General features: G+C 44.5%; 1 protein-coding gene across 2 annotated transcripts in view; it reads left to right on the top strand.

The window, feature by feature from the left end:
* Positions 1-26770, top strand: part of SEMA5A (semaphorin 5A) — a 463746-nt gene that overhangs the window by 288514 nt on the left and 148462 nt on the right. For both annotated transcript variants that reach the window (XM_032415338.1, XM_032415337.1), the window contains exons 6-8: positions 362-424; positions 11207-11305; positions 12888-13101. In XM_032415338.1, the coding sequence (XP_032271229.1) occupies positions 362-424; positions 11207-11305; positions 12888-13101 (376 nt within the window). The remainder of the gene's footprint in view (positions 1-361; positions 425-11206; positions 11306-12887; positions 13102-26770) is intronic.

Genomic DNA, 26770 nt, shown 5'->3' with positions numbered 1-26770 from the left:
TCCAAGGCTTGTCTTTTCAGTGTGCTGTGGATCTATCCTGTGATGTCACTGCAGGGGTGGTTTCAGGAATTGGTACTAGATACCAACTCCTTGCATGTGCCTTTCTTACAGTCACCGAAATATCACACTACTTCTGCTGAACTGTAGATACTTAGGGGACAGGTCCTTTAAATGCTTTGATTTCAAAGCTAAATAGAAGCCTCTGTGAGTGAATTTCATGAATTTAGTGTAAATTCTATATTAGTATGAAGGTTCCGTGGTGTGCCCACATTTCCTAATCTGATTATAGGTGCCTTATTGTTCTTCCCCTTTTCTTCAGTCAAAACCGTAACAGTCGCTGTCATTTTGGTGTTTCCTACAGGCTGTGGAGTGGGAGTGTGATGAAGCCACCAAGAAGGCCTGTTACAGTAAGGGCAAGTCCGAGGTAAGGGGCATGCGGAAATGCACGGTCACCACTGTTTGGAAGGACTATAGGTGAAGCATTTTGATATGAAGGTTATTCCTGATGATGGTGCCTTGTAACTTGAAAAAACAGGATTCAGAATATACGTCGGACGCCTTGGTGGCTTGGTCATTTAAGCGTCTGCCTTTGACTTAGGTCATGATCCCAGGGTCCTGGGATCGAGTCCTGCATCAGACTCCCTGCTCAGTGGGGAGCCTGCTTCTCCCTCTCCCACTCCCCCCTGCTCGCGGTCTCTCTCTTTCACGTTCTCTGTCTCACGCTCTCTCAAATAAATAAAACCTTTAAACAAACAAACAAAACAGAAACAAAATATATGTACAGTAGATTCTCAAGGTTTTAACATTAAATCAAAATTAACCACAGTTTCCAAAAAAGGATTCAGAATAGGAGAGCAGATCTGATTTGCACCATTAATCATTAGGCTAAAATATGGAATCAGTTGGCTGTGATATCATTTGGAAATATATGGGCCTGAATTTTAAAAATAACATTTTAATTTCCCCAATTATATCTTAGAGCTAATTCCATAAAGTGACTCTATGATAAATAAAATTATTATATCAAAAATGATGAGATTTCTTTATAATTCATTTTAACATATCTATAAAATAAACTCTCTTTCCCTCTCTCTCTCTCTCTCTCTCCTCCACCCACCTCCTCTCTTTCCATATGAAAATCAGCATCCCCAAGTTCCTAAGGAAAGTGCAGTTTCTAATTAAGGTTGGAAATGCATTTCTTGAGCAGCTTTGCCCAGGGTCGAACTGCCTCCACACGGTCGCTGGCTCAGGAAGAGCAGAATTCCTCCATCCGGGGAAATCCGGTTCTGAGAAAGTTATACAGGACCATCTTGAGGAAATTCTTTTGCAGCTGGTGCAGACGCTCATTCTATCTCGTTCTGAGGGTGATGGCGTTACTTTATTGGAGCACAGGTCTTTCCACTGTGAATCCCACTTTGGGTCACAGAAGAAAGCAGATACACAAAGAGCAGCAAGTAGGGCTCCCTGTGCAAATGTGAGCCCAGAGCCAAGAGCTTGGGGGAAAAATCTAGCAAATGCAGTGAGCAAACACTGGTAAAAGATCCTCACACCGGCTGTGTGGGTAAAAGATGTTAGGCACTCTATTTTACCCAATTTCATTGCCCGTTTCCCTGTTAACTAAACAGTTTTGAGAGTCAGACGTGGAGGCCGGTCTCAGCAAACTCAGTCACTGGGTTTTCCAAAACTGAATAAAGAACCCGGAAGGAGGAGAGGGGAAGGAAGAAAATGCCATCTTAGCCAGGGAAACACTTGGAGACGAAGAAAGAAAAAAAAAGCAGAAATTGATGAAGGCAATTTACTGAGAGATCTTTAACCTCAGAAAATGCTTCTGACATAAATCATTGGAGACACAAGAAGATGTAAAGATAGCACCAGGTTACGAAAAATATGAAAATGCCCCCACAAAATAAAGGAGAAGTAACTAATGAATTCTTCTTACTGAGTTTGGATAAATTATGTGCAAAACCCTGAGAAGGGGGTGTCTCTGTGGTTTGCTTTCTCCTCCCTGGAATGTTTGCATGTCATGATGTACCAGAGGTATTTCTCCCTATTCACCAGAGCACAGGGAACTCTTCAAACAAAACCACCTTATTGCAGTGTGGAGAGGCAGAATCGTCTGGGGGCAGTAAGGGGGAGGCACCATTTTTATTTCTACCAGCAGAAAACATGGACCTTCCTTTCCAAGCTTCTAATGCCCTCCTTGTCCTCCCCTTTGCCTGATGACCCCGGTACCTTCCAGGGTCTGCGTCCTTCTCCCTCTTGGCTTTTCCTCTCCTTTTTCTTTTTGTCTTTATCTTTTCTTTTTTTTCTGGTACTTTGGCTCATCCCTCTCCTCTTCCTTCTGGGTCTGTGCATGTGCCAATAAGCATGATTTGGTTTTGGGCAGCCCAGCAACAAATTTTCTGGACCTGTGGGGTGGCCATGGCTTCCTACCCGTTCAAGGGGCCCCATCTCAAGCATTCCCCCTGCTTCCACCTTGCCCACGCTCCCCCCTGCACCCCCCCAGTTATCGCCCGGGACTTGTGTCTTTCTCTGCAGGGGTTCCTGCCCCTACTGCACCCCCACATTGCACCAGTTACCAGTAGCCATCTGTATTTTCCCTGTCATGCTGCATTTTCATTACGCAACCCATGCCCCTGGACTGGGAGCTGGGCCTGACGGTTTCCCGTTGAGCCCAGGACACAGCCGAAGTTGGGAGTGTAACTCCACTCTCCTGATGAGTGACCAAACATGTGAGACCCACACCTGGGTGGTGATCTTTGTTAATTCAGGGTTTCTCGGGCTCCCCACTCTTGACGTTGGGGATCCGATCACTCTTAGTTGTGGGGTCTCTGTCCTGTTCATTGTGGATGTTTAGCAGTGTCCCCAGGTCCCCACTAGAGGCAAGCAATCCCTCTCACCCAGTCGTGACAGCCAAAAAGAACCAAAAATGTCTGTAGATGTTGCCAGATACTAACGTGCTCAAGAATCTGGACTGTATTTCTCCAAATGATGAAAGCATTGGCAGTTCTTACATGGTCCATTTCACATGGTTCTCATGTTTCCTCTAGATCACATTCATGCGTTTCACAGACTATTTCAAAAATAGCTATTTCCTTCCCTCTCTGGACATCAGTCTCCTCTGTTCCTTATGTATTTTAGGAAAACATCTGATTATTTCGGTAGCCAATGCTTCTCCTGCTGATAGTTTCTGAGTCAGTAATTTTATAAGGATTAGAGCGGTAGCCTTTTACTAGCAGATGATTACTGCTTGGAGTGAATAATTGCTTCTGAATCAGAACTGACCCATGTTTTGCCTTAAGCTGTGACCATTTGTTGTTTGGCGCTTAGAAATTAGGCAAGTGAAAATCAGAAACAAATCGGAAAGAGCATCTTTCATTCCTTTAGGTAACATACCCTCAATTGACAGATGGGAGCAGTCCTCACTACCCTCTGCTGAGTTTTCTGAGACACAGAAGGAAAATGAGCAGAACAAACACGGTCAAATAAAATCAGACCTTCACGTTCCACATGTTTCTGGTTTTGATGGGTTAAAAACAATGGCAAATCTCCGTCATTACAAATTGATTCAAACTCCATTTGTAGATGGGATTTTTTCAGAAGAATATACTAACGCAGCTAAAGATGAATTTCAAGCACCAGTACTGTAAGGAGAGATGGTGCGTTCTTTGAGGTGGCATTAAGTATATTGATGGACCCATCTACGCTCTTGAACAACCTGTGCTCAGTTGAAATGGATTTCAGTTTTGTGGCAGCACTGTGTGCGGTAGAAGTTCATGTGCCCAAAATGATGTGATGAGTTTCCAGAGGCTTCAGCCTACGCCGCACTGCCAGGTGGTCCGTGGGTGGGGAGCCCGGTGGGACGTCCGGCTCTGCATCTTCCTCTACTAGTTCCTTTTCCTTACTTAGCATCTCTGTTACATTCTCAAAATGGCACCTGACCCAGCAGCCTGAGCCCAGCCCCTGGGACACAGAAGAAGAAATAAGGCCACTTCCTATGAAGAGGAGCAGTGAGGCCAAATACCACCTGCCCGAGGGCCAGTCTCTGAATTCACAGTTCAGACAACCCAAATTTCTCCATTCTGACAGTTCAAGGGCCCAAATCGGAAAACATTTTCACAGAGTCAGCTTAATTAGAGCAGTCCCCTTGCTTCTGGAAGTTTCCATCACCTGCAGTCAACCGCGGTCCAGAGGCAGATGATCCTCCTCTGATGTCACGCCAGAAGGTCGGTAGGCCCACGCTGCGTCACAGTGCCTACATCAGTCACTCACATCACCGCATCACGTAGGCATCTCATCATCTCAGACCATCACTCACAGAAGGGTGAGCACAGAAAGTAAGACATTTTGAGGGAGAGAGAGAGCACGTTCACAAAACTTTTACTACAGCATATTACTAGAATTGTTCTATTTTATTATTTGTTGTTGTCCTCTCTCACTGTGCCTCACTTACAAATGAAACTTTCTCAGAGATATGGTATGTACAGGAAAAACCGTGGTATCTGTAGGGCTTGGTACTATCCATCATTTCAGGCATCCCCTGGGGGTCTTGGAAGGTATCCTCATAGATAAAGGGGGACGGCTATAACATCCGTTTAGGGAGTGGAATTCAGGTTTTTTTCTTAGTGGCCAGGAGTTTAGAAATGAGAATTCAGCGATTGTTTATTTTTTGTTTGTGCAGTAGTCTTAGGACAACTTTCACAGAATTACAAAGTTTCCCTTCTCCCTGAAATCAAAAGAATAATGCAAAATGTGACATCTCAAAAATGAGAAGAATGCCAGCCGTTTTGACTGAACTCATGGTTTTCTCTCCCCGAAGAGCAGTGGTCCGTGCTGTCCCACAGAAAGCAGGATAAGCAGAGCCAGGAATGCTGGGCGCGGTGAGGGGGCTGAGCCAGCGGGGTGGCGCTCCCTGGGCCCCCTCGCCGCTCTGATGGGAACATTCCTCAGCCGGCTGCACAGCGGGGGAGAAGAAAGAGGACACATTTGCTCTTTTTCCCTGGTGGCGCTGGGACCGACACAGGAACCATTTCAAACGTGTAGTCCATTAAACTGACAGTTCAGGGAATCAGGTCAAGAAAATGTCATAGATCTTTGATTTGGGCCCATTTAGAAGAGAAGGGAGGTGCGGAGACTTGCCAGTTCTCTGTGAGGTTGGAGTTCAATTGTATTTATAAAATTTTCAGCTCATTTTGGGGAAAGAGGGTGACTTTGCCTACAAAGGACTCAAACGTTTCCTGCGTTGAAGGGGGAAGAAACGTCTGTTTTTATGTATTCTGAAACTTTTATAATAAAATCTGTCGTATTTAGTTCTTTTTGAAATCCGATTACAGAAGGATGCTTCAAGAGTTATTTAAATGTCTTTTAAACAAATATTATTTTAAACATAAATGGCTGATTCTCCTGCACGCGAACAAGAGTCCCTTGTCTGTCTGGGGTCATTGTGTCTGAGCCACAGCCCTGCCCGCTGTGCCCTTTAGGAAACACACCGGCTCGCAAGGGGGTGAGGGGGCTGCTTTGTGCGCCTCTTGGAGCTTTTGCTTCTCATACCTTTCTTGCTCGTGATCTCATTTTGGTACTTTTGACACCAAGTGCCTAGAATTATTTTGCTCTTTGGTGGGAGAGTTTTGATTGGAATCCAGGGCTCCATGTATTGTTCTGCCTGCCTTTCTCCTGGGGCCCTGCTTGCCGTGTTGTCCAGCTGTGCAAGGAGAGTGCAAACTCCAGATGTTGGGGGGAAGCCACCATGACTCCATGACTCCATCCTGCCTGGTGGCATGGCGGAGGGGGGCCTGGACATGTTCACCGGGAGTGCCAGGATTTGGAATTCTTGAGTTAATGCATACAGCACCCTGCAGACCTGAATTTATTCTATATGATTACTGCAAAAATTAAGGCTTCTTTAAATGGGACACGAACAACCTGTGTAGATTCTGTGCAGGCAGTTTTATTTTTATTTTGTTTTGTTTCTCATTTTTTTTTTAAATCGAGGTGTCCCCAAGAAGTTTTCCATGGAGTTCAGTTGAAAATAGTCACATTATGTAAATATATGCATGATAAGTACACTTTAATTTATCAATACACTATGTATTATATAGCATACAATAGATATGTTAATATATATTCATATGCATATGTGTGTATTTTTATCTACATATTTCTAGATATGTACATCTGTATATTTAGATATAAATATGACTATAACAGCATGTCTATATATTTATTTAAATTTATGTAACCTGGGGGCGCCCGGGGGGCCCAGTCGGTTGAGCATCTGACTCTTGATTTTGGCTCAGGTCATGATCTCGGGATCGTGGGATCAAGTCCTGTGTCTGGCTCCCAAGCTCAGTGTGGAGTTTGCTTGAGATTCTCTCTCTCCCTCTGCCTCTGTTCCTACCCCTGCTCACGCTCGTGGACTCTCTCTCTCTCTCAAAATAAACAAACTCTTAAAAAAAAAAAAAAAAACTTCTGTAATCTGTATGCACATACATACATATGTAATACATGTGTCTCTTACACACATATATGTCTCCTATGTGTATACGCCATATATATATACATTTACATCTGATTGGGTGATGCAGTTTCTCAAGATTCCCCTGGTAATCGTGACTTTCGGTAAGTATGCATTCAACAGGAGAGGCACGTGCCGTTACTGTAAATTGCTCTGCGGCTCACAGAGGTGATGCGTCACTCAGGGAGACACGCTGTGTTCAGTGGGAGCGCTGTGATGAGCATGGACGCTGCCTGGCTCCCAGCCCTCCTCCCCCACCCCTAACAAAGATGGGTTGGCATTGCTGAGCCACCTACCCAGGATACGGATCGTCTTTCTGCACAGTTACAGTGTTTCTTCAAGCAGAACATACCTGTTTGGGGGAAAAAATGATGAAACACTGTAAGGGAAAAATCAGTGAATTCATTGAGAGAAAGGTCCTGAAAACGTGTTTTCTGTCCTGGGGTCAGGGCCGTGTGTCCTTGAGACCAAGGAGGCCTTGGCCTGCCTCTGTCTCGAAGCTCTTTTAGTGAGTCAGCAACTCTGCCTCCCAGCTGTCAATTCAAATAAGAATTGCTTCGAAGTCAAGGACAGGTTGACCTGCCTGTGGGATCGCAGGCACCCACGGGTCGTTTTAAGGTTCAAGTGGTATTACCAAAAGGTAGATAGATGACTGTCATTATCAACAAGAGAAGCCGTGTGGTGGCAGGCTGTTGGCAGCCTTGGAAATGAGCACTATGACTTCTTAGAAAACCAGAATTCATTAAATTCCCTTAAACCACTTTCAAGATACAGAAATGGGATAAAAGAAAATATTCTTAGATGAGAAAAGGAAACTCAAAGATATTTAGGTAAGTTGATTTATAAGACAAACCTATACCAGAATCTCCAGAAGGGACATCTGCATCGTGCCTGTACTTTAAATAAAACAAGCGATCCCAAGCAGTCCTTCTGGCACGTTTAGGTAACCGGTGAAACAGCCATGTTTGTAGCCGTGATCGATAACGCGATCCACCAGGAGATTTTCCGTAGGAGAATTCGGGTCTTAGGCCTACCACCAGCAGGAGACTGATGATTACAGAGCCTGGCCCTCGGGGTCATTTCCTTTCATTCTTAATTTTGACTCTCTGATTTCTACATTTATCTGCTGCTCAAAAGCTAAGTACCTCTACTTTCTTCTATCTAATACGGTCTACATTCTGTTTTGTCTGAACTTACCCCAATTTCTCTTAAAAAAACATTATTTTAGATGCATTTATTTGTTTACGATTCACATCCAGCCTGCTTCTAAAATCAGTTGAAGCAGTCTGTGAGTTAAACATGAGGCGGCTTTTAAGGGAGTGAGAACGAGAAAGCTCTGAGATGCACTGAGCCAGACTTTTGGCAAAGGAGTTCAGCTCTTGACAGTTAAGAAGAAACACAGAAGTATGCCCACCTCCAAAGGTTCCTCTTACAGGACACAAGGAGGGAGCATGCCTTGTCCTAGTCGCATTGGTGATAATGCAAACCTTCTCCTCTTCTCCTCTCCTCCTCCCCTCCTCCCCCAGTGCAACCCAGTGTGCATACTGGACTCATCTAGAACATGACTCTGGTCAGGTCCCATATGTCACAAGCAACTCTAGGGTCCACAGGGTTGGGTCTGTCCTCTGTCCTTGAGAAAAAGACTGTATGGGCCCCCTTATCTGATTGTCCTGATCCCTGAACTCTTCCTCTATCCTGCCCTGCAATCTCACTGAGCTGGGGAAGCTGATGGGTGGTCCATGGGCATGTGACCCTTCTCAGACAGTAGAGCCCCCGAGTGTGTTCTCATGTGGTCCTGGTTACTGGAACAGGCTTGTTACAATTCTCTGTTCCAATTGAAATATCATTGTGCCCTCTCTTGTTTACTTTTTTCTAAGATTAAAAAAAAAAAATCCAGCTGGATTTGTCCTGCCTCTCTGGTACACTTCTGCCTTCTGGTGCTCACCCTCCCTAACCATCCTTCCAGTTCTTCATCAAGTTTGTGATGGGCCCTCACAAAAGTTAATGACCTCTGCTCTTATTTTCAATTTGTCTTTCTTTTGGGAGATGAAGATAAACATTTTTGTTATCTCGATTGTTTCCCTTCCCATAATTGATGAGATGTACTGGCTTTCTCTCCCCCAGGTCTGTAGACATCATCTTTCAGTCGGGATCTTGGAATAACTTACCCTTGACTGTGTTCATGGATATAGGCTTGCTTCCAGCACATTTCTACTTTGTGTCAGTCTCTTGCTTTAAAACGACAACAAAAGAGTTCCTCTATGTCTTAGACTCCTTCTTGAGAGAGTTCTAAAAGCACAACAGAAAACAAGCAAAATCCCCACTTCTCCCACTGTTTGTCATTTCCCATCTCCTATTGATTATAGTGTCATTTCTGCGTCTGTTTTATATGTTAAGGCATCAGGCCCTCTCAGCTCCCTGTGTGCTCCAAGTTGTCTCTTTGGAGTATCCCTCAGACATATTTAGTCCTCAGGCTTTCATCCTTGCCTTTATGCTGTCTTTGCAGACCCGCGTGCCCCCATGCTCCCTGACATGGCCCGGCCACCTCGCCCCTCCTCTGTGTCCTCCCTGTGCTCCCTGAGCCTGGGAGGAGATAACCATGTGGCTCTTTGAAGTCTTGTTTTGTTCTTTTTCAGAACTCTCTGCCCTTTCCATCGTCATAAAAACAAAGCAGAACACAACAAAACAAGCCTCCTCCCCATCTGGCGTACCTTTCTCAGCTACCCAGTACACTGTTGACATTCATTTCTCCATTCTCCTGATATCGAACTTAGAGCTTTCATTCCTTTTGTTGTTTTTTTTCTCGAAGTGTGTTCAGATTAGCAGTCACTTATAATTTGTTACTATTCTTGCTAGTTATGGTATTGGGAGAATTATCTGCCCTTGACATTTGACTTCATATTTAGAAAGCAGATCCCCAGACTTAGCTCTTTTCATCATCCTCATGGCCAGGCCAACAAGCAGACTGAGTTATGGCAAATCAGCATGGCATGGAGATTGGGGCTCCATTTGATTGAAGAGAGCATTGCCAAATGCAGAGCTTCTTATGCAGGGCAGCATGCTATTTGGACCATCATGCATCATGAGATGTCGGCTCTGTCCACTCGGTTGGCTCCTCACCACATCCTGTTGGTTCACTGCGTTCTGGCTGTGCACATCCACACCCCCCACCCGGTCTGGGCACTAAAGGACATGGGACCCAGTTAAGGAAGTGGTTCCCTTGTCTGTCTCCGGAACTGTAATCTCCCTATCTCAAGTTTAGCTTCTACACTGAGTGGTCCTTCAACATTGGGTCAGGTCAGACTTCATGCAATGAAAACAAATAGCAAGTCCCTTCACATTTGGAGTAAAATTCAAATTCACTAGGCACAGCGGCCCCTGTCTGACTGTGCAGTGGATGTGTGACCTCTTCCATACACCACGAAGCCCCTCACTCTAACCACGGCACCTCGGCACAGTCCACTGCCCCCACCTAGGATGTCTTTTTCCTTTTCAGGTCATTAAATCCTGTAAGTATCAGATGGCGCTTCCTCCAGGAAGCTTCACTAAATTCTATCCTTCTTGTATTTTTTTAAAAGATTTTACTTATTTATTTGACAAGAGAGAGAGCAGCAGAGGGAGAGGGAGAAGGAGACTCCCACTGAGCAGGGAGCCTGATGCGGGACTTGATCCCAGGACCCCGGAATCAGCAACTGAACCGAAGGCAGACGCTTAACTGACTGAGCCACCCAGGCGCCCCTCTATCCTTCCTTTAAAACTTACATTAGATGTCACCTCCTGGGAAGCCTTTCTCCAACTTTTCCCTTCCCCTTCCCTCTCGAGGTAGTAATATTCTGTTCTCTGGACAACTCCATAGTAGTTGTCATGGCCCTGTATTTTCATTTTCTGCTGAATGCCTAGATTGTGACCTCTAGCACAATGTCTACCAAAGAATATCTAGTCAGTAAATGCTTGCTGAATGAATGAAGAGCTTTCTGGCTCAGAAGTCCATGCACTATGATGACAGTGCCCCAGATTTTCTATGCATGCTTTGCAAGCACAAAACATACTCAACTCTGGGTCATCACTCAGCATGGGGTCTCATCCCACATGTTCTGGACATCCTTTCCTTATTAGTTACATTCTTGTTTCTCCATCAAAAATAAAAAATGTGTAGAGATTCTCACTATGTATGGAATAGCACTTTGAAAACTTTGTGTAAAACTTCCAATTTGTATGCAGAGTTTCACATGTGACCCTTGCATTTGGAGAAGCATTTGTAACATTTTTTTTCAAAGTTCTGGAAAGTTCTCTAAGACACTTTTTCATGAGTGGCATCCAATAGTTTCCTTTTATTCATTCTCCTCACTAACACATATCAAAGGCGATTTCGGGTTTGCTCTGTTAACAGGTACAATTCAAAATGAAACCACGTTCATCAAAAAAAAGATACATGCTTTGAGATTTTAATTGAATGTGTATATTTATCTTCATAAATATCTTCTACCGAACAAGTGTGCAGATAGAGAAGGTCAGATTATTTAACAGTTTTATTGCTGTTTGGGGGTCATTATCTAAGAGATTTTTGTTTTTGTTTTTAGTGGTCAATTGCCATATAATTCATTAGTCAGTCAAAATATATTCAGATTTGCCATTCCTCTTGTGTTCAGGCCTGTTAACATGTTTTTTGTGATTTTTTTTTTCCCCCTCCAGGAGGAATGTCAGAACTACATCCGGGTGCTTTTGGTGGGTGGCGACCGGTTATTTACCTGTGGGACCAATGCTTTCACGCCTGTCTGCACCAATCGCACGGTAGGTCTTCGTCTTGAGCTTCGACAGAGTTTAATACCAAGAAAATCCAAACGTTCTGTTAAAGCTGTAGTTTTACATGTATTTCCGTTCTCTAAGGAGTTGCTTTTTTTCTGAAAAAGACTGAAAAAAAAGTCTTTTTTTCAAATAGAAAAAATATTTGATGTATTGATTTATTACTAATCACACTGCCTAGAGTATAAAGAGCTGGAAGTAACGATAGCTTGTTGAATTAAATTTCATTATGTTTCCAAACTGTTTCTGCCAGCTTTTCTCCACCAGTGATCCTAAACGCTAATCCTCAACATACTCTTCTTTTATCCTGGTTTACTATAGAGATCCTGAGAAGTATTAAATGGCCTTAAAATCATAGTCCAAATGATGAAAATTATAATTGACCAATTGGATAAGAGCAATGTCAAAAAAATGAAAGCAAGCCAATAAATGAAGCCCAAGCCCTGGGCAAAGTGATGGTCCAACCTGTCCTCTTTCTTTTTCTTTTAAACCTGTCCCTATTGGCGGAGGACTCTTCAGCGCCTGTATCTTACACCTGTAGATCCGTGGGGCATCCGAGCACAAGGGCAGTCTTCCTAATTCGAGATAGGAGTTTGATGTCCCGCAGGGAGCATGATGAAGAAATATCGTTATGTTAATTTCCTGGTTACCCAACTTCTCTCAGAGCGTGACTTTATCATCTACAATATTTTCAAACTAGCATTCGGTTATTGGAAATATAAGAAGAACGAGGAGGAGGATGTCACGCCGTGTTCTCAATGCTTTGCACCTACTCGGGTGGTGGTTATCTACCCCAGGTTGTGTTTATCCTTTGGGTCCCTGTTGTATTAAAACAAGAGTTTGAGATATAAAGAATTTAAGTAACTTGCCCGGAGCTAGACCTCTGCCGGCAGAGAGAGCAGTGTGTGTGGGTCCCCTGTCTAGCCCTGTGCTCTGCTACCACCCAGGTCAGGATGAAGAAGCCAGTGGAACTTTTCTCATTCAAGGATGGGTTGGGAAACCAGCAACTGAGAAGCTGGGTTCACACCAGATGCCTGCAAGACCCCGAGTTGGCTGTCTGAAAACTGACAAAATAAAGTGTTGGAAATTGGGGCTACACAGTCCGAAAGAGCACGCATCCTTATCTGTGAGCAGAGTTTGGAGCTATTCGTAGCATTTTAATTCACTTAGGGTGATAAAATTGTTCAGAATCTATATTGTGGTTTGTGTTTCTCTAAATATTGAAGTTTTCTCTATTGAAGTGGAAAGATCTGCAGTACCCATGCATTATCAATGGGACCCATGTACAATCACCTTATTTCTTTTTTTTTTCTTTTTTCTTTTTTTGGTGAGAGTTTAATAGTGTGAGGTCCCGCAGCTCTGAAGGGAGGATGAGGGAGATGATTGGTGGATCCTCCATCCAAGTCCACCGCAGGGCGTTTACATCAAAGTCGGAGTGCACACATCTGTCGTGTCTTATCCTGAGCCCCAGAGAGTTTATTGCACATGTGTCTTTTGTGGGTCGGGCCGGCCCTGTTCTAGGGCTTTCCTGGGGGATAATTGGTTTCGTCTCTCTTGTCCTCCCCCACAGTTGAATAACCTGACCGAGATCCATGATCAGATCAGTGGCATGGCCCGCTGCCCCTACAGTCCCCAGCACAATTCCACGGCTCTCCTCACGGCCGGTGGGGAGTTGTACGCTGCTACAGCCATGGATTTTCCCGGACGGGATCCCGCCATTTACCGGAGTCTGGGCATCTTGCCTCCTCTCCGCACGGCGCAGTACAACTCCAAATGGCTCAACGGTGAGTCTTCCCATCACTGGAGGGGCCCCACCTCGTTTGTCTGTAACGCCTGGGTACTTGTGCTCAAAAGCAAGCTGCTGCCGCTTCCAGACAAAAACAATTTCTTCATTTTCTCAGGAAATCAAAATGTCACTTGTTTTGTTTGTCAGTGTGGAAGGGCATCTGCGCGGCGCTCTTTCGGAGTAGAAGGGGAAGAGATACTGTCAATGCTGGAGACCAGGACAACAGGGCTAATGTTGACATGACCATACATCGAACTTAGGCTGTTCTTTACGCTGGTGTTTGAAGTTCAGGAAATTTGATGTCGTATCAGAGATACCTGTAGATTCATGTGCATTCTTTCTTAACTTCTCATTATATATCTAAAAGCAGGAAATTACTAGCATTCATGAAATGTTCAGACACTGGGTAAGAGAATGGGTTTGGCCACAGGTAGCTCCAAAGAGCTTGATCAGTTTAAAAAAGTATCGAGTCACATAACCAGAGCATTGGGGTACGCGTCTTCAGGGTTACTTCCTTCGATGGCGTGAGCGTCAGTGAGCTCTGTCACTGGTCTCTCTGCCATCCACGTTGTGGCAGTGTGGTCCTCAGACTGACTCTGCTGGGCATGCAGAATCGCTGATGCAATTTCAGGCACTGCATCCAGGTGTGACAATATGCAGCAGCAGGAGAAGCTGTGTCTTCCCAGAAGACTTCAGTCTCGTACTAGAAATTGGTCATGTGCTCACTAAGCAGTCAGAATAGGGGTTCGCTTTGTTCAATGTCCTGAGTGAGGGGTGCCAGCTAAAATTGAGCCCTCTGTATGTGTGTTCATGTGTGAATGTGCTTGCACATGCACACACACACACAGTGTTATGGATAGATACGTGCATCACATGTCATCCCTTTATTTGGTAGCTTGCACAAAGATGAAATCTTGAAATTGCCCTTATATTATTTATTATTTTGAGCTTTCGAGTTCTACAAAGATTTACTGGCCTTCTGTCAAGTACAAGCTAATTACGTAGATGGGAATTTCTCAACCTCAGCACTACTGACATTTTGGAAAAGATAATTCTTTGATGTGTGTGTGGTGCGGGGCTCTCCTGGTTATCATAGGATGCTTAGCAGTACCTCTAGCTGATCTATACTCACTAGATGCAGTAGCATCCCCCTCTACCTAGTTGTGACAATAAAAAAATTTCCAGAAGTTTCCAAACGTCTCCTGGGGGAGAAAATGCCTCTGGTTGAGAACGACTGGCTTAAGCTCATTATTTATGCATATTTATTCCTGAAGGTGTATATAAACACGACACAAGCATTTTTCCAAGTAATAGAGTCAAACCAGCCCCCAGGTTGCCTTTAAAAGATTCCATTGTAGAGAAGAGAATATCCTCCTCAGATTTCTCTAGTAATTTAAATGACTCTGTACCCTTCCAAAGGGCAACATGAATTGTTTTCCTAAACTGAAGCTGTACCTAGCTTTTCTTCATTAACATTATTTCTGTTGAACTGGTTTCAGTCCCCTTCGGGCCCTGAAGCTTTCATCTGTTTAGCTTAAAGCTCTTCTTTCTGTTCATTTGTTGATTTTTACTGACCATGCAAAGTTTCCAGTTACAAATCAAAATCACCTGCCCCCCAATCAAAGGCATTGTAATTAGAGTTTGTCCAAAGCAAAGTAAAAAGTAATTAGGAGTACCGTCTCTCTCTCTCTCTTTTTTTTCCCCCCAAAAATGACCCCCTGAAGAATATCCTGGAAAAATAACTCCGGTTATAGCATGAGTTAAAAACACTGACTATTTCTTTGCATGTGACTCCAGTGCCCGCTGGCTGATCAGATGGTCTGATTCCATTAACCCCTGGGTGGAAGCCTTTCTGTCTGCGAGTCAGGGGATGTGAGGAGGGCAGTGGGAGAGCTAACCCTCCTTACCACAGTCACCATAGGTGTGCTGTCATTTGGCCAACATAATGAATCATGTTTTAGGTTCCTAAAAGGTGCTGCTGTTTATATATGATAGAATCCAACAACTGGAGAAATTGAAAATTAGTCCAAGGTAAACATGGTAGAGCCACCACTCAGCCTACCTTGTCATCTTCATTCCCATGACCCTGAATGACCCTGTTGCCCTCAGCCCCGCCCGCCCCCACCCGCCCACAAAGGAAGGCCCTCACTCCCAAGGCAGAGAGCAGAGAGTTCTTGGATGTTGAGTGTTTCTTCCCTCTCCTGGGCCCTGTTGGGTCAGTGCCTTCTCATGAACCCCGAGATACTGTTTCTACTGCTGGTTGGCCCTGTTTTCGGCTCTGATGGACCATCCAGGACAGATTCTGGCCTCTGACCCCACTTAGTCCTGCTTCTGTCCCCCTGCTGAGCCTGGAAGCAGGGGCCTCTGTTCTTCTTGACCTCATTGGAATCCCTACTTTGCATCCCATCTGCTCCGTGACCAGATGCCCTGGTCTCAGTTCCCCACTGTGTTCTGGAGTCATTTTCTTTCTTTACTTGAGATTGTTGCTGTATCTGTTATCCCTTCTTCTTCTTTTTTTTTGCCCTAGCCTCAGATTTCTTCCTCTCTAGCGATAACTGCCATCTTTTTATAAAAATGTACAGATTTCTTTCTCCTTCAATGAGACGAAAACAAATAAAGAAACCCAAACAAGCTGAAAACAAAGTTCGTTCTGCAGTATCCAAAAAAAGAGTCCTAATTTCCTGTTGTGATTTTTAGGGACCCATTCAAGGAGGCGCTTAGATTCTTCTCCAGAGTTTTCAGCTGATTGAGAATCAAGGCACGGAGTGAATAAATGGAGAGCAGAGGTTTGGATTTATTCTTGATAGAGCTGAGCGGGTGTGCTGGAAAACCCGGAGCTGGTGTGTTCAGTTAAGAATATGGGGCGCCTGGGTGGCTCAGCCGCTGGGCATCTGCCTTCAGCTCAGGTCATGATCCCAGGGTCCTGGGTTTGAGCCTCCCATTGGGCTCCCTGCTTAGCGGGAAGCCTGCTTCTTTCTCTCACACTCCCCCGGCTTGTATTCCCTCTCTCGCTGTCTCTCTCTCTGTCAAATAAATAAATGATATCTAAGAAAAAAAAAAGAATATGCAGACTCTGACCTGTTGAATGAGGAGACATGAGCCACCACCATGGGGTCGGCAGGCAACTCCCTTGGCATTGGAGCTCCCACTTTGGGGAAATAGAAAGCCCGGGGCCTGCTGATTGAAGGTGTGGTTTCATGACACTCACTCTCAGACGTGAACTCACAGTGTTCATGACACTCACTCTCAGACGTGAGCTCACAGTGAACTTACTCATCTCAGGCTATCACTCAGCTAACAGCTGCTCACCCATGATCATAACCAGAGCTCACTTCTTCATCTTGGACATTTTTTGGGTTTTACCAACAATTTTGTTTGACAAAAGAGAATTGTCTCAGCAGGAAAGAGGTCTGGAGGATAGGACCTTCTAACTATGGTCAGCACAATTTTTGTCTTCAGATTTGGTGCTTGTGATTAATTTGTGCATAGGACAATTCGCCTATACACAGAGGTGGCCCTTTCCATAATTCAATTAGTTACCTTATACAGGAAAAACTCAGTAGTCTTTGAAGATTATAGAAGAGGCCCATTCCTTGCCTCTTGCAGCTCTGGTAGTCCCAGATATTCCTTGGCTTGTGGCAAATCACTATAGTCTTTGCCTCGTTGTTCACATGGGCTCCTCCCTGTGTGTCTCTGTGTCCTCGCTTGGCCATCTTCACGTAAGAACACTGGTCATCCTGGATTAGGGGCCTGCCATACTCCAGTATGACCTCCTCTTAACTCAATCTGCCATGACCCCATTTCAAATAAGGTCTCATTTACAGGTACTGGAGGTTAGGACTTCAACATATTTTTGGGGATGGCAGGATACAATTCAACCTATAATGGTGGGCTAATCAAGAAATGCTCAAATGTTGCCACCTTACAGCACAGCACCTTACTTCTGATGACAGCCCCACTCTTCTTTCTGTGCTGTGTATGGGTCAATCCTCTGCCCACTCCTCAGCCTCCTTGTCTCGACGCTAGCATCTCATTCTTAGCAGACAGTGGTGTCTCCCCTTTGCCGAAGGCACAGCTGGGTTTCACCTGTTTCTTCCTTGCGTTCTCCAGACCACTGCTGTGGACAGGCTGTTCACGTAAGCTGCCGCCCTGTCTACTGAGCATCCCTTCTCCACCCCGTGATCTCTGGGGAAGGGGGGCCCCTCTCCTAGGCATCAGGCTGAAGTGCATTGCATCTTGCTCATTCTGTGGCTGAACTCTTCCCTCAAAGGACTGTGGTAAAGGCTTGACAGAAATAAGCACACAGACACCTCAGTCTAAGGGAAGCACACAGACACACAAAAATGTTCTTCAGGACATGTGGACCGAGCACAGCAAGTCGGGGCCCTTTGGCCACCACAGCCTTTCAGGAACCTCCATGCTCCAGGGGTAATCTTCAGGCACATGGTGGCATCAGCCTGTCCAGGCTCACCTCCCTCCAGGACGCAGGGAGCCCTGGGTAAGAACCTGTAGAGCCTCGACTGTCCCCAGGGATGCAGCATAAACACCTGCTCTCATTCCAACAACCTGCCTGAAGTGCACAGAGTCCCCATTCCACCTACAGAAAACGCCGAGGCCCTACCCACGGCCTCCTCTTGCCCCTGTGTCCTCACTCTTCTTCCCACCCCTTGCTTCCTCTGCTTTGGCCTCTTAAATGTTGCACAGGGCTGCTGGCTCTTTACTGTCTCCCAGGGATCAGCAAAACCCAGAGAGTCGACAGCTTAAGCTTTGCAGTCCAAGTTGTCCCCATTGCAGCTTTTCGGTTTCTCCCTCATAGCGGCCATCACTGGTGCCCACCTGATCACTCACAGTGGCTGTGTGCTCAGAAAACTTTATTTATAGCTAGCAGGTAGGGTTGGCCGGCAGACTGTAGTTTGCTGGCCCCTTTCTATCTGAAAAGCATCCCCCCCCCCCCAAAATCTACCTGGCCAACTGGTTTAGCTCCTTCCAGTTTTTGCTCAGATGGGGCTTCTCAATAGACATCCCCCAACCGCCTTATGTGAAGTGACCCCCTCTCCCATCTAAGGCTGCTTGGTCCCTCTTACCGTGCTCAGCTTTTATCCTTAACTCCTATGCCCTTTAGTGGTTGTCTCCTCCCTCCCTTAGAATGGAGGTTCCCCAGTGGCTGGGCTAATGTGTTTTGTTCACTGACGTGTCCCGCATGCTTTCACCAGTGCTGGGCACATAGTAAGCACCCATCAATATTTTTTGAATAGATGAGCTACTAGATGAGTAGTTTGCTTCTTTGCTTGCCCCACATGTGTATGAATTTCTTGAGGGCAGGGATTATATGTGAGCTGTCTTTGTGTGCTCAGCATCTCACTCAGAGTCTGAAACACAGTTCACACTCCATCAATGTTTGTTGAATGAGTTAGGAGATAAGCACATTTCGTAAATAGTAGAAATATGAACGGTGTCGTTAAACAAATGGAACGTGTCATAGGAATTGTAACCAAGAATTAAAAAAAAAATAGATTTATATGTTTGAAACTGATTCAGGTCTGAAAAAACTCTTCTTTTGTCATCTGATTTAGACACTCCTTCTCAACCATTATTTATTCAGTTAACAAACACAATGCAATCAATTGGATAATGTTTTGGAGGAATTTGAAACATTGAGTTATGTGGTTGGTAATGAATGCAAGTTTCAACATCAGGTTTATCCCCCTGTGCCAAAATCACTCTGAAAACAAATTTATGTGTTTAGAGAAATACCTTAACAGTTTTAATGCATTAAAATATTCATTGTTAATAACGTTTATTAAATGATTACGGTAAGGCAGGATAATAAATGTTTAATGGTCAATGCTTAAAATAGGGAAGCTATAAAACTTGCCTTCAAGAAATTGGCAATCAAACTGGGGAAACAATAAACCCATGAAAGAGGGGAAAATGACATTTCCAAATTAATAGTGTGCAAATTCAGTTTGTGGGTTCTGAGGGAACTACATGCTTTCACGGAGAAAAAAAAAAAAAACCTTGGTAGGAACTTGGAAAAGCTAATTCATAAATGAGCCTTCATAAGTCAGCATAGATATCTACATGGACATCATCTTATTAACACTTGGTGACCTGTTCATTTTTCTTCTCTGGGGGTAGTGTTTGCCTGTCCACGGGGTTCTGATGAGGTCCCCAGCCCCTTCTATTTCTGCAGATTCCAACCAGGACCTCATGTGGAAGCAGACAGACCTGACATCAAAGGCCTTCTCCTTTTAACAATATTATTTCATATGAGCTATTATGTTTCTAGCCAAGAGAGAACTCTTTTCGTTATAATCTCAACTTCTCCTGGTTTGAAATACTTTAATGATGTTCCCCGTGCCTTAAGTAGACTCTTTGAGGTCTTTAAAGTACAATGAGTAACCTCCTAATGATTAAGGATAATTTACTTAGAGGGAGAAAATCCCCTCTGTGCTTAACTCAAGGAAAAATTGTTTCTCCTCACCGTGAAGACAGGTGCCTGGTGAAGGAGCTCAGCGCTTCTCCCTGAGAACAGATGATGCCTCTCGGAGCTGTAGGCATGGCCAGGCCAGAGTGACTCTTTTGGTCTCGTCCTGGGGACAGTGAATGAGTTCACTTTTGGCAGGGTCTACACAGCACAGTCCCTAATGGTGTGAATCATCTGCTCTAGGGTCTCCCTGGATGGACGACATTTGGTAGAGCAAGAAATTTATAAATTGGAGGCAGTATTCACAGAACAAGCAAAATACGGACAAGTGGAGCCTAGGAATGAAGTATGTTTGTGTAGGAAAAGTCAAGTCTTTATCAAGGGAAAGAAGCCCAGGAAAACCAGAACAAAAATCACGATTGCCTAGTCAGCAGCCTGGTTTTATATTTTACTAAACGGGCATCTGGGGAGATGCTTAAAAGGGGTGTCGTTGTGAACAGTGGGCTCTCTTCGGTGAGCTCTCTTTAGCTGTGAGGCTAAAGCCTGACATCTCACGTGTGAGTTTGTAGCTCTCAAGGTGAGCTGTGGGCCTAGAGCATGTGAGCAGTTGGGTGACATGGGGCCCAGCCCTTTTCTAATTGGTGGGACATCGGGCAGTTGTCCATCTTGAGTGGGTTGCAGGTCTATTGGAAATTGTGCTGTAAACCCAATCTGATTATCTATATCATAGGGGTCGCAGTGGCTCTTTAGAACTTGCCAGGTGGATGGGAGACTCCATACATACGCCATCTGTAATCCTCCACAAAATTCGCCAAGGGAGATGACATTGTCCTTATTTTAAAGATGAGCAAGCTGTGGTCAGAGGGACTAGCCCCCTGAACCAGAGCCACTAGGCTGATGTGTACATGAACTGGGATTTGCAAACACACGCACTCCGGAGCTTGCATCCTCCCCCTTCCATGTGCTCCCTCCTCCCCTCCGTCTCATCCACATCTTAGGAAACAGCAACACCATAACCTGCCTCCATCTCCCTCCCGAGGTCCACGTTTTTATGCACGAGCTACCACAGAAGAGGGGTAGGGGGACTTCGGAGAAGGTGAGGAGGGTTTCCTTACTGGTAAAAACTTGCAAAAAGAGGGGCACCTGGGTGGCTCAGTTGTTAAGCGTCTGCCTTCGGCTCAGGTCATGATCCCAGGGCTCTGGGATCGAGCCCTGCATCGGGCTCCCTGCTCCGTGGGAGGCCTGCTTCTCCCTCTCCCACTCCCCCTGCTTGTGTTCCCTCTCTCACTGTGTTTCTCTCTGTCAAATAAATAAATAAAATCTTTAAAAAAAAAAAACTTGCAAAAAGAAATGAGATGAACGGCAATTATTAAACCCAACCCAGAAGGGCCTGTGGCATAATTTAAAGGAGTCCTCCATGGGCACAAAAGTTTGTTAAGTGACATGAAGGAATGGGTTCTTGTGGTGCCCTTTGCAAGCAGTGTTGTGCACTGATGGGTCTCTGGGCTGAATGCCTGAAACTGGGGGAGCACAGAATCCCTTCCGTCTTGTGGTGACAGCTCTGTACTCGCCAGTCAGTCATTTGGACTTTCAATTTGCACATTTCAGAAGAGAATGGATGAATGAGCCCTTCTTTCCCCCACCAAGTTAGTATGTGGCCAAAGGCACCAACTCGATACACTAAGTCATACGGAGACCTGCATGAAACAAAACAGAAATCCACATGGAGAAGTTATGTCCCATTAGACAGAATATAATATATTGTATAGAAATTTTCTAGTACTCACATTACCAGGCAGGAAAATGGTTCAGTGTATTGTCTAGAGATCATGAGCCGTTTCCTTGCGACAGCCCTAGGTCCCTCCTGCCACCCTGGCATGATTATAACATTGCTCCCTGTCCCTCTCAAAAGTGCTCCCGTTTGGCTCATAACTCATATTGTCATCCTGTTTATAGGATCCCCAGGTCTATGTGTTTCAGTAAATTTGTCTCCATAATATTCTGTTAAACTCTTTGTAGCCCCTCAGTGGCCTCTCACGTTATGTCATGCACTGCTACATATTGGAGAGTAGAGTCTGTCCTTTGGGCTTCTGCCTTGCCCTGGCCCGGGTCAGCGCAGGAGACAAAGACCAAACAGTCATTCAGGTTGACGTGTTCTAACCGCATACTCTTACAGCCTGATACCCTTTTCCAGTGAGCTCTCACATCTTGTCCTCTTCCTCTTTAAAACCATTTTATAAACACTAAAATATTTCTAAGATCTTTGAATTCAGGTTAATATGGCAATTTTAAAAAAATTCCTAGCTTTTGATTCACAATTCTGCAGGCTCAATGATTCATTCTTAAAAGAAGTGAACTGCTGCATTGAAAATATAATCAGGAAAAAATGAACGTGGTAAATGGAAACTTTCTGTTTTGAAAATATTCAGAAATGCATAGTCGTGAAATTCGTTTGAACAAATTGAGCCTAGGAACGTGTGACATGGTAGATGCTTATGGGAGAAGGGAAAGGTTGCGGAGGCTTTGTGCTTGGAACAGATCGAGGGAGAACAGACTAGGATGTGTTTGTCAGTTTGAGCAAGAACATCTTGCTGACGACCAGTTAGCGAAGCTCCTCTAGACCTCAAGGCAGAATTCCAGGGAGAGCCTTGGGCTTGCAGGGTGAGTCCTCACACAGAGGGGGCAGATCTCCTTCAGGGAGGGACAGCACAGGTCCCCTTGGTACTGGCTGCTCGCTAGAATCAGCAAATCCATGCAAATACCACATTTTCACCAGGTCATACTCCCCTGGAAGCAAGAAGGAATCAAGTCGGCTGGAACCACGTTTCTGGTTTGACGCAATGGTTTCTTTCTGCTGGGTGCTCAGGGAGTGAAGGACTTGGGGATCCAGGTGCCGTCAGTGACCACTCAGGACATGCTTGGGGCCCCGTCCCCCTTTTCCCTGACCACTGCCACCACAGGAACGTGGATCATAAACCTTTTTTTCAAACTCTTCAGTGACTCTGCAGGGGCAGTTGACATCCCAACTCCTGTCTGGGTTGCTATCCTGGCCTTCTCCTGTTGGGTGGATTCCTTCATTCCAACATGAGCTTCATTCCATTCCTGGCCACTCTTGGGGTCTCCTCTTAGCTGTGGTCCCTCCTGCTCTTGGCCTGGTGGCCCCTCCCCAACCTTCCCTCTGCCTTTTCTCTGATCCTCTCCTTTCCAATTCTTGAATTCACCTCGCTGCTGGTGGTCTTCATTGTTCTTGTCATCACTGTGATTGCTTGTTGGTTTGTCTTGTTTGTTTTCCTCACTCTGTCCCTGAGGGCATGAGCTCTGTCGGTCAGTTGCCCGCACACCCAGAGCCCAGCACCGCCTGCCCCCTACCCCGCCATAGGTGGCGAGTAGCCGATGATGGAGGGGTTTATGATTTAGCTTGTTAAATAAATACTGATATGTTTACCGATATGTGTGCCAATGTTAATTCACATATTTTGCATACATCACATACATATTTAGATTTTAATTTGCATATACAAATGAATGGTGGTCTGTATCTTGATGCTGAGCGATTAAGTGCTAGGCACTTGTCGCTCATCGCCTCTGATTCCCCCAGTGATGCATATTGGGTGGTGGTACCATCATTCTAGAACAGGACACAGAACGTGTGCTGTGAAATAATGACTAAGTTCACACAGCCAGTAGGTGGAAGTATTGAGCCATATATACATGCGCCCCAATAAGGTACGTATGTATGTGACCCACACACAGACACATATACACACATACAAACATACCCATCTGTCTGTCTGTCTGCCTTTTACTGGAAGTCTTAGGGAAAGCTTTAGTACATCGATGCCTTTTAAACCACATTGTACTTAATTTAATTTTAGTGTAATTATCCATGCTTACTAAATACCTAGATGAAATTAGTTTACTTTGGAACACCCTGCAGCAGATTTTCATGTAGGTGTAACAAGGGAAAAAAATGTGCACAGTGAGAGAGGGTATGAAATCTAGGAATATATATGGAAATTGTTTTGGTAGTGACGGACACCAGCAAATTTAGGAATTAAAAATATCTGGCTCACTGTGTCATGTCTAAAGATCATTTCCATTAACTCCTTTCCTTTTTGTGGAATAGCTTGCATTCAGCATGGCTTTATTTATCTTTCTCAAATTTTGATCACCTTTAAGTTTAACATTTGCATGTTTGATTATTCATTATCATTATGTGGAGTCCTACTAAATATAAATTAGTAAGAGGGAAATCAAGAGTAAATCGTGAAATAATAATTATAGGCACCACTTACTGAGAGTCTACTGTGTACCAGTCTCTTTAATCCTTACGGCAAAGTAGGTCTTTTGTGCCCTGAATTGTCATACGGGATGAAAGAACATTCCAGGTGTCCATGGTCCAACCCAGGGTTTCAAGCTGGGATGGGCAGAGCCGTAGCCCATACGGGCTCCATGCCCAGCCATCTTCTAGTCGGCCTTTGGTGAGTGTATTACAAGGTGGCTTTTGATTGAAAAAGGATTTATGGTAGGTTCTGATTCTAGTAAGACTTTTGTAGAGTTGGCAAATTGGAATTCCTTTCTGTCTTCAATATCCATTGGCATTAATTTGGACAAATATTTCTATATCAGGAACCTATCGATGATCTGGTCAGTCATCAGACTGAACCACCGAACATGAGGGGTCTCCAGACGGATGCAGGAGTTGATACATTAGAGAGAATACAGAATGGAAGGATCCATTTGGATGTTCAGGATTTGGTTTTACATGGTCAAAATCGCAGAAATGTTGAAGCTTTTCTTCTCATTACTCACATTTATTATCTTATGGATCTCTTCTCTTACCCCTATCTGCATGGTCACTAATAAGTAAATGTATAAAATAAAAGTTCCTGTATCATGAAACATATTTCCTCTTATGACATATTTTGTAAAATGCTCTGTAATCCATGACTCAATATGTTTTACAAACATGAGGAAAAACAGTTTCTCTGTGCATATATTTATAATGAGCTGACGTACTCATGTCTTTCTTTTTTTTCTGAATTGGCAGCACACCTTCTATTCATGTGTAGCTCTAATGACAATAAAGACTAAAGAACCACTCAGATCTCTCTTTCATGCACTCACATTCATTGTAGACAAGAAAGCCGTGCCTGATTTATGACTTGTTCAATTCACTCAGGAGTGACAGATTACTAGTTTGTGGTGAATTACAGTTTAACAAGAGACCGAACTTAAATAATGGAAGAGAAACAGTATGCATCTTATTATACTGCCTGGTGAGATCCAAACATCCCCCACCTCCAGATTTATATCTATAAATGCGGGAGATATTTGCCTGTCTGTCTAACGATTATTCCAGCTTTTTTATTGTCTTTGGAAAAGGAACAGGATGCTGGCTGAGTTTCAAAAGGCTCTGCTTTCCAGGAAATGGAGTGTCGTGGTTTTACAGCAGGTCCCACAATCAGGGACCCATCATCGTCCTGAAGGGCCACCGCGGGACAGCAGGATGGGTTTCCAAGTGTCAGTTAGCTCCCTGACTAAATGGACCTACACTGTGTGGTGGATTCTAGAACAGCATATACTACACACCAAGCACAAATTCTTCCCCATTTTCTCAGTCGGAAAAAATGTGTGTGAGCATTTCTGTCTAAAATGTGCTTTGTCACCCTATCATACAATTGTTTCAGGGGGGTTTGGAGAGCTATTGGAGGTTCTCTGTGGAGAGAGGAAGCTGTGGGCCTATCTGCATGGCATTAGCCAGTATCCCCGTTCAAGGAGACATCGGAGTGAGATTATTCAGTGGAGCGGACGATGAACGTGGAATAAATGTCCTAACAGTCGCTCCCTGGCTCTCTGGAGCTGGTGGGGGCACCATTTGAAACATCATCTCTGGAGTTGGGCAAATGCTTCCCAGCAATACTGTTGCCTGATAAGCCCTTGGATTATTGGCTCCTTCCTCCTGCTTTCTCCTCTGTGTCATTCCTGATGTTCCTAATAGCTCCAGGGTAAATTTCATCTGGGCATTTGTCTTCCTGAGTCAACCTGTTCCCCACTTTGGTTTCTAAAGCGTTGTCCAGAATACTAAGTTTTATTCTTGAATATTGTTAATATAGTCAATTGTTCTCTTGCAGCCCATTGTGTTTTTTTCGTTTTGTTTTTTGTTTTTTTTCAATGTAGTGTAATGGTAAGTGCCTAGGCTCTGAGGTCAGACTGTCTGGATTCAAGACATAACCCCCATCCCATGCCCCCCACGGCTAGTTGTGTGAACTTGGGCAGCTTACTAATAACACAGCACCTACGTCTATGATTCCTGTGAGCTTAACGAGCATATGAATGTGAAGCCCCGAGTGTAGGGCCTGGCACAACAGCATTAGCACTCTGCAGATATTTTTAAATTACAGACTCAGCTTTGACTGGAAGAAACCGTGACAGATCTTTCTATCCTTGTAGCTTCTCCTTTTCTTGCTCAAGACTTCCTAGAGACACATACTCTGGTCTCCAGGCGGTGTGTCCTCAAATTAGTAGCAGGAACAGGTCTTTGTGAGGGTGTTTGATAAATTCTGTGGACTCTGCCCGCACCTCATGCACGTGTGTTGGCGACCACGGCCCCGGGCTAGACACACCCAGTGCTGTACCTTCTTCCTTTGTTCTCTCCGTCTTAGGTCAGCTCTGTGGTTGTTGCTGTCATGATGATCATGATAATTTTTGTTGTTTGTTTTTAGTACACTGATCAAACTACAGTCTCTTTGTAGACCCTAGGTACAGGACATACTCTGAAATGGTTTATTTAGTCTTCTCTTTAGAATTAGACATATAAGCGAATATTTTCTTTAGAAACCAAATATAGTTCTGTAATTATTCCATATCTTTGCTTTTGGGGTCTTCATCAATGAGTCATTCTTTTTTGGAGGCTCAATGAACACAGATTCAAAAACTGCCCCATTATTTTGCTGTATGTCCCAAAACTCAAGTCACCTCCCGTGTCTGTGAGCATCTCTCTCGGATATGAAAGCATATTGCACAGGAAATGCATCTAACTTCCATCTCATACATTTTAATGCAATCTACTTTCCTTTATACCCATTTCAGCCTAACGCAACAGTGATCTAATAGGATGTTTGACAGTTTATAAGTGAAAAATAGCCCTTATGGAAGTCTCTATTACTTGATGTAATTAAAGGACTTAAGAACAATATCATGGACTGAGAAGAACGCATTGCATGTACAACGTACACAA

This window comes from Phoca vitulina, unplaced genomic scaffold (assembly GCF_004348235.1).
Source record: "Phoca vitulina isolate PV1807 unplaced genomic scaffold, GSC_HSeal_1.0 scaffold17, whole genome shotgun sequence".
Lineage (NCBI taxonomy): Eukaryota > Metazoa > Chordata > Mammalia > Carnivora > Phocidae > Phoca > Phoca vitulina.
The sequence above is the reverse complement of the archived record's forward strand: the minus strand, read 5'-3'. Positions and strand labels throughout refer to the sequence as shown.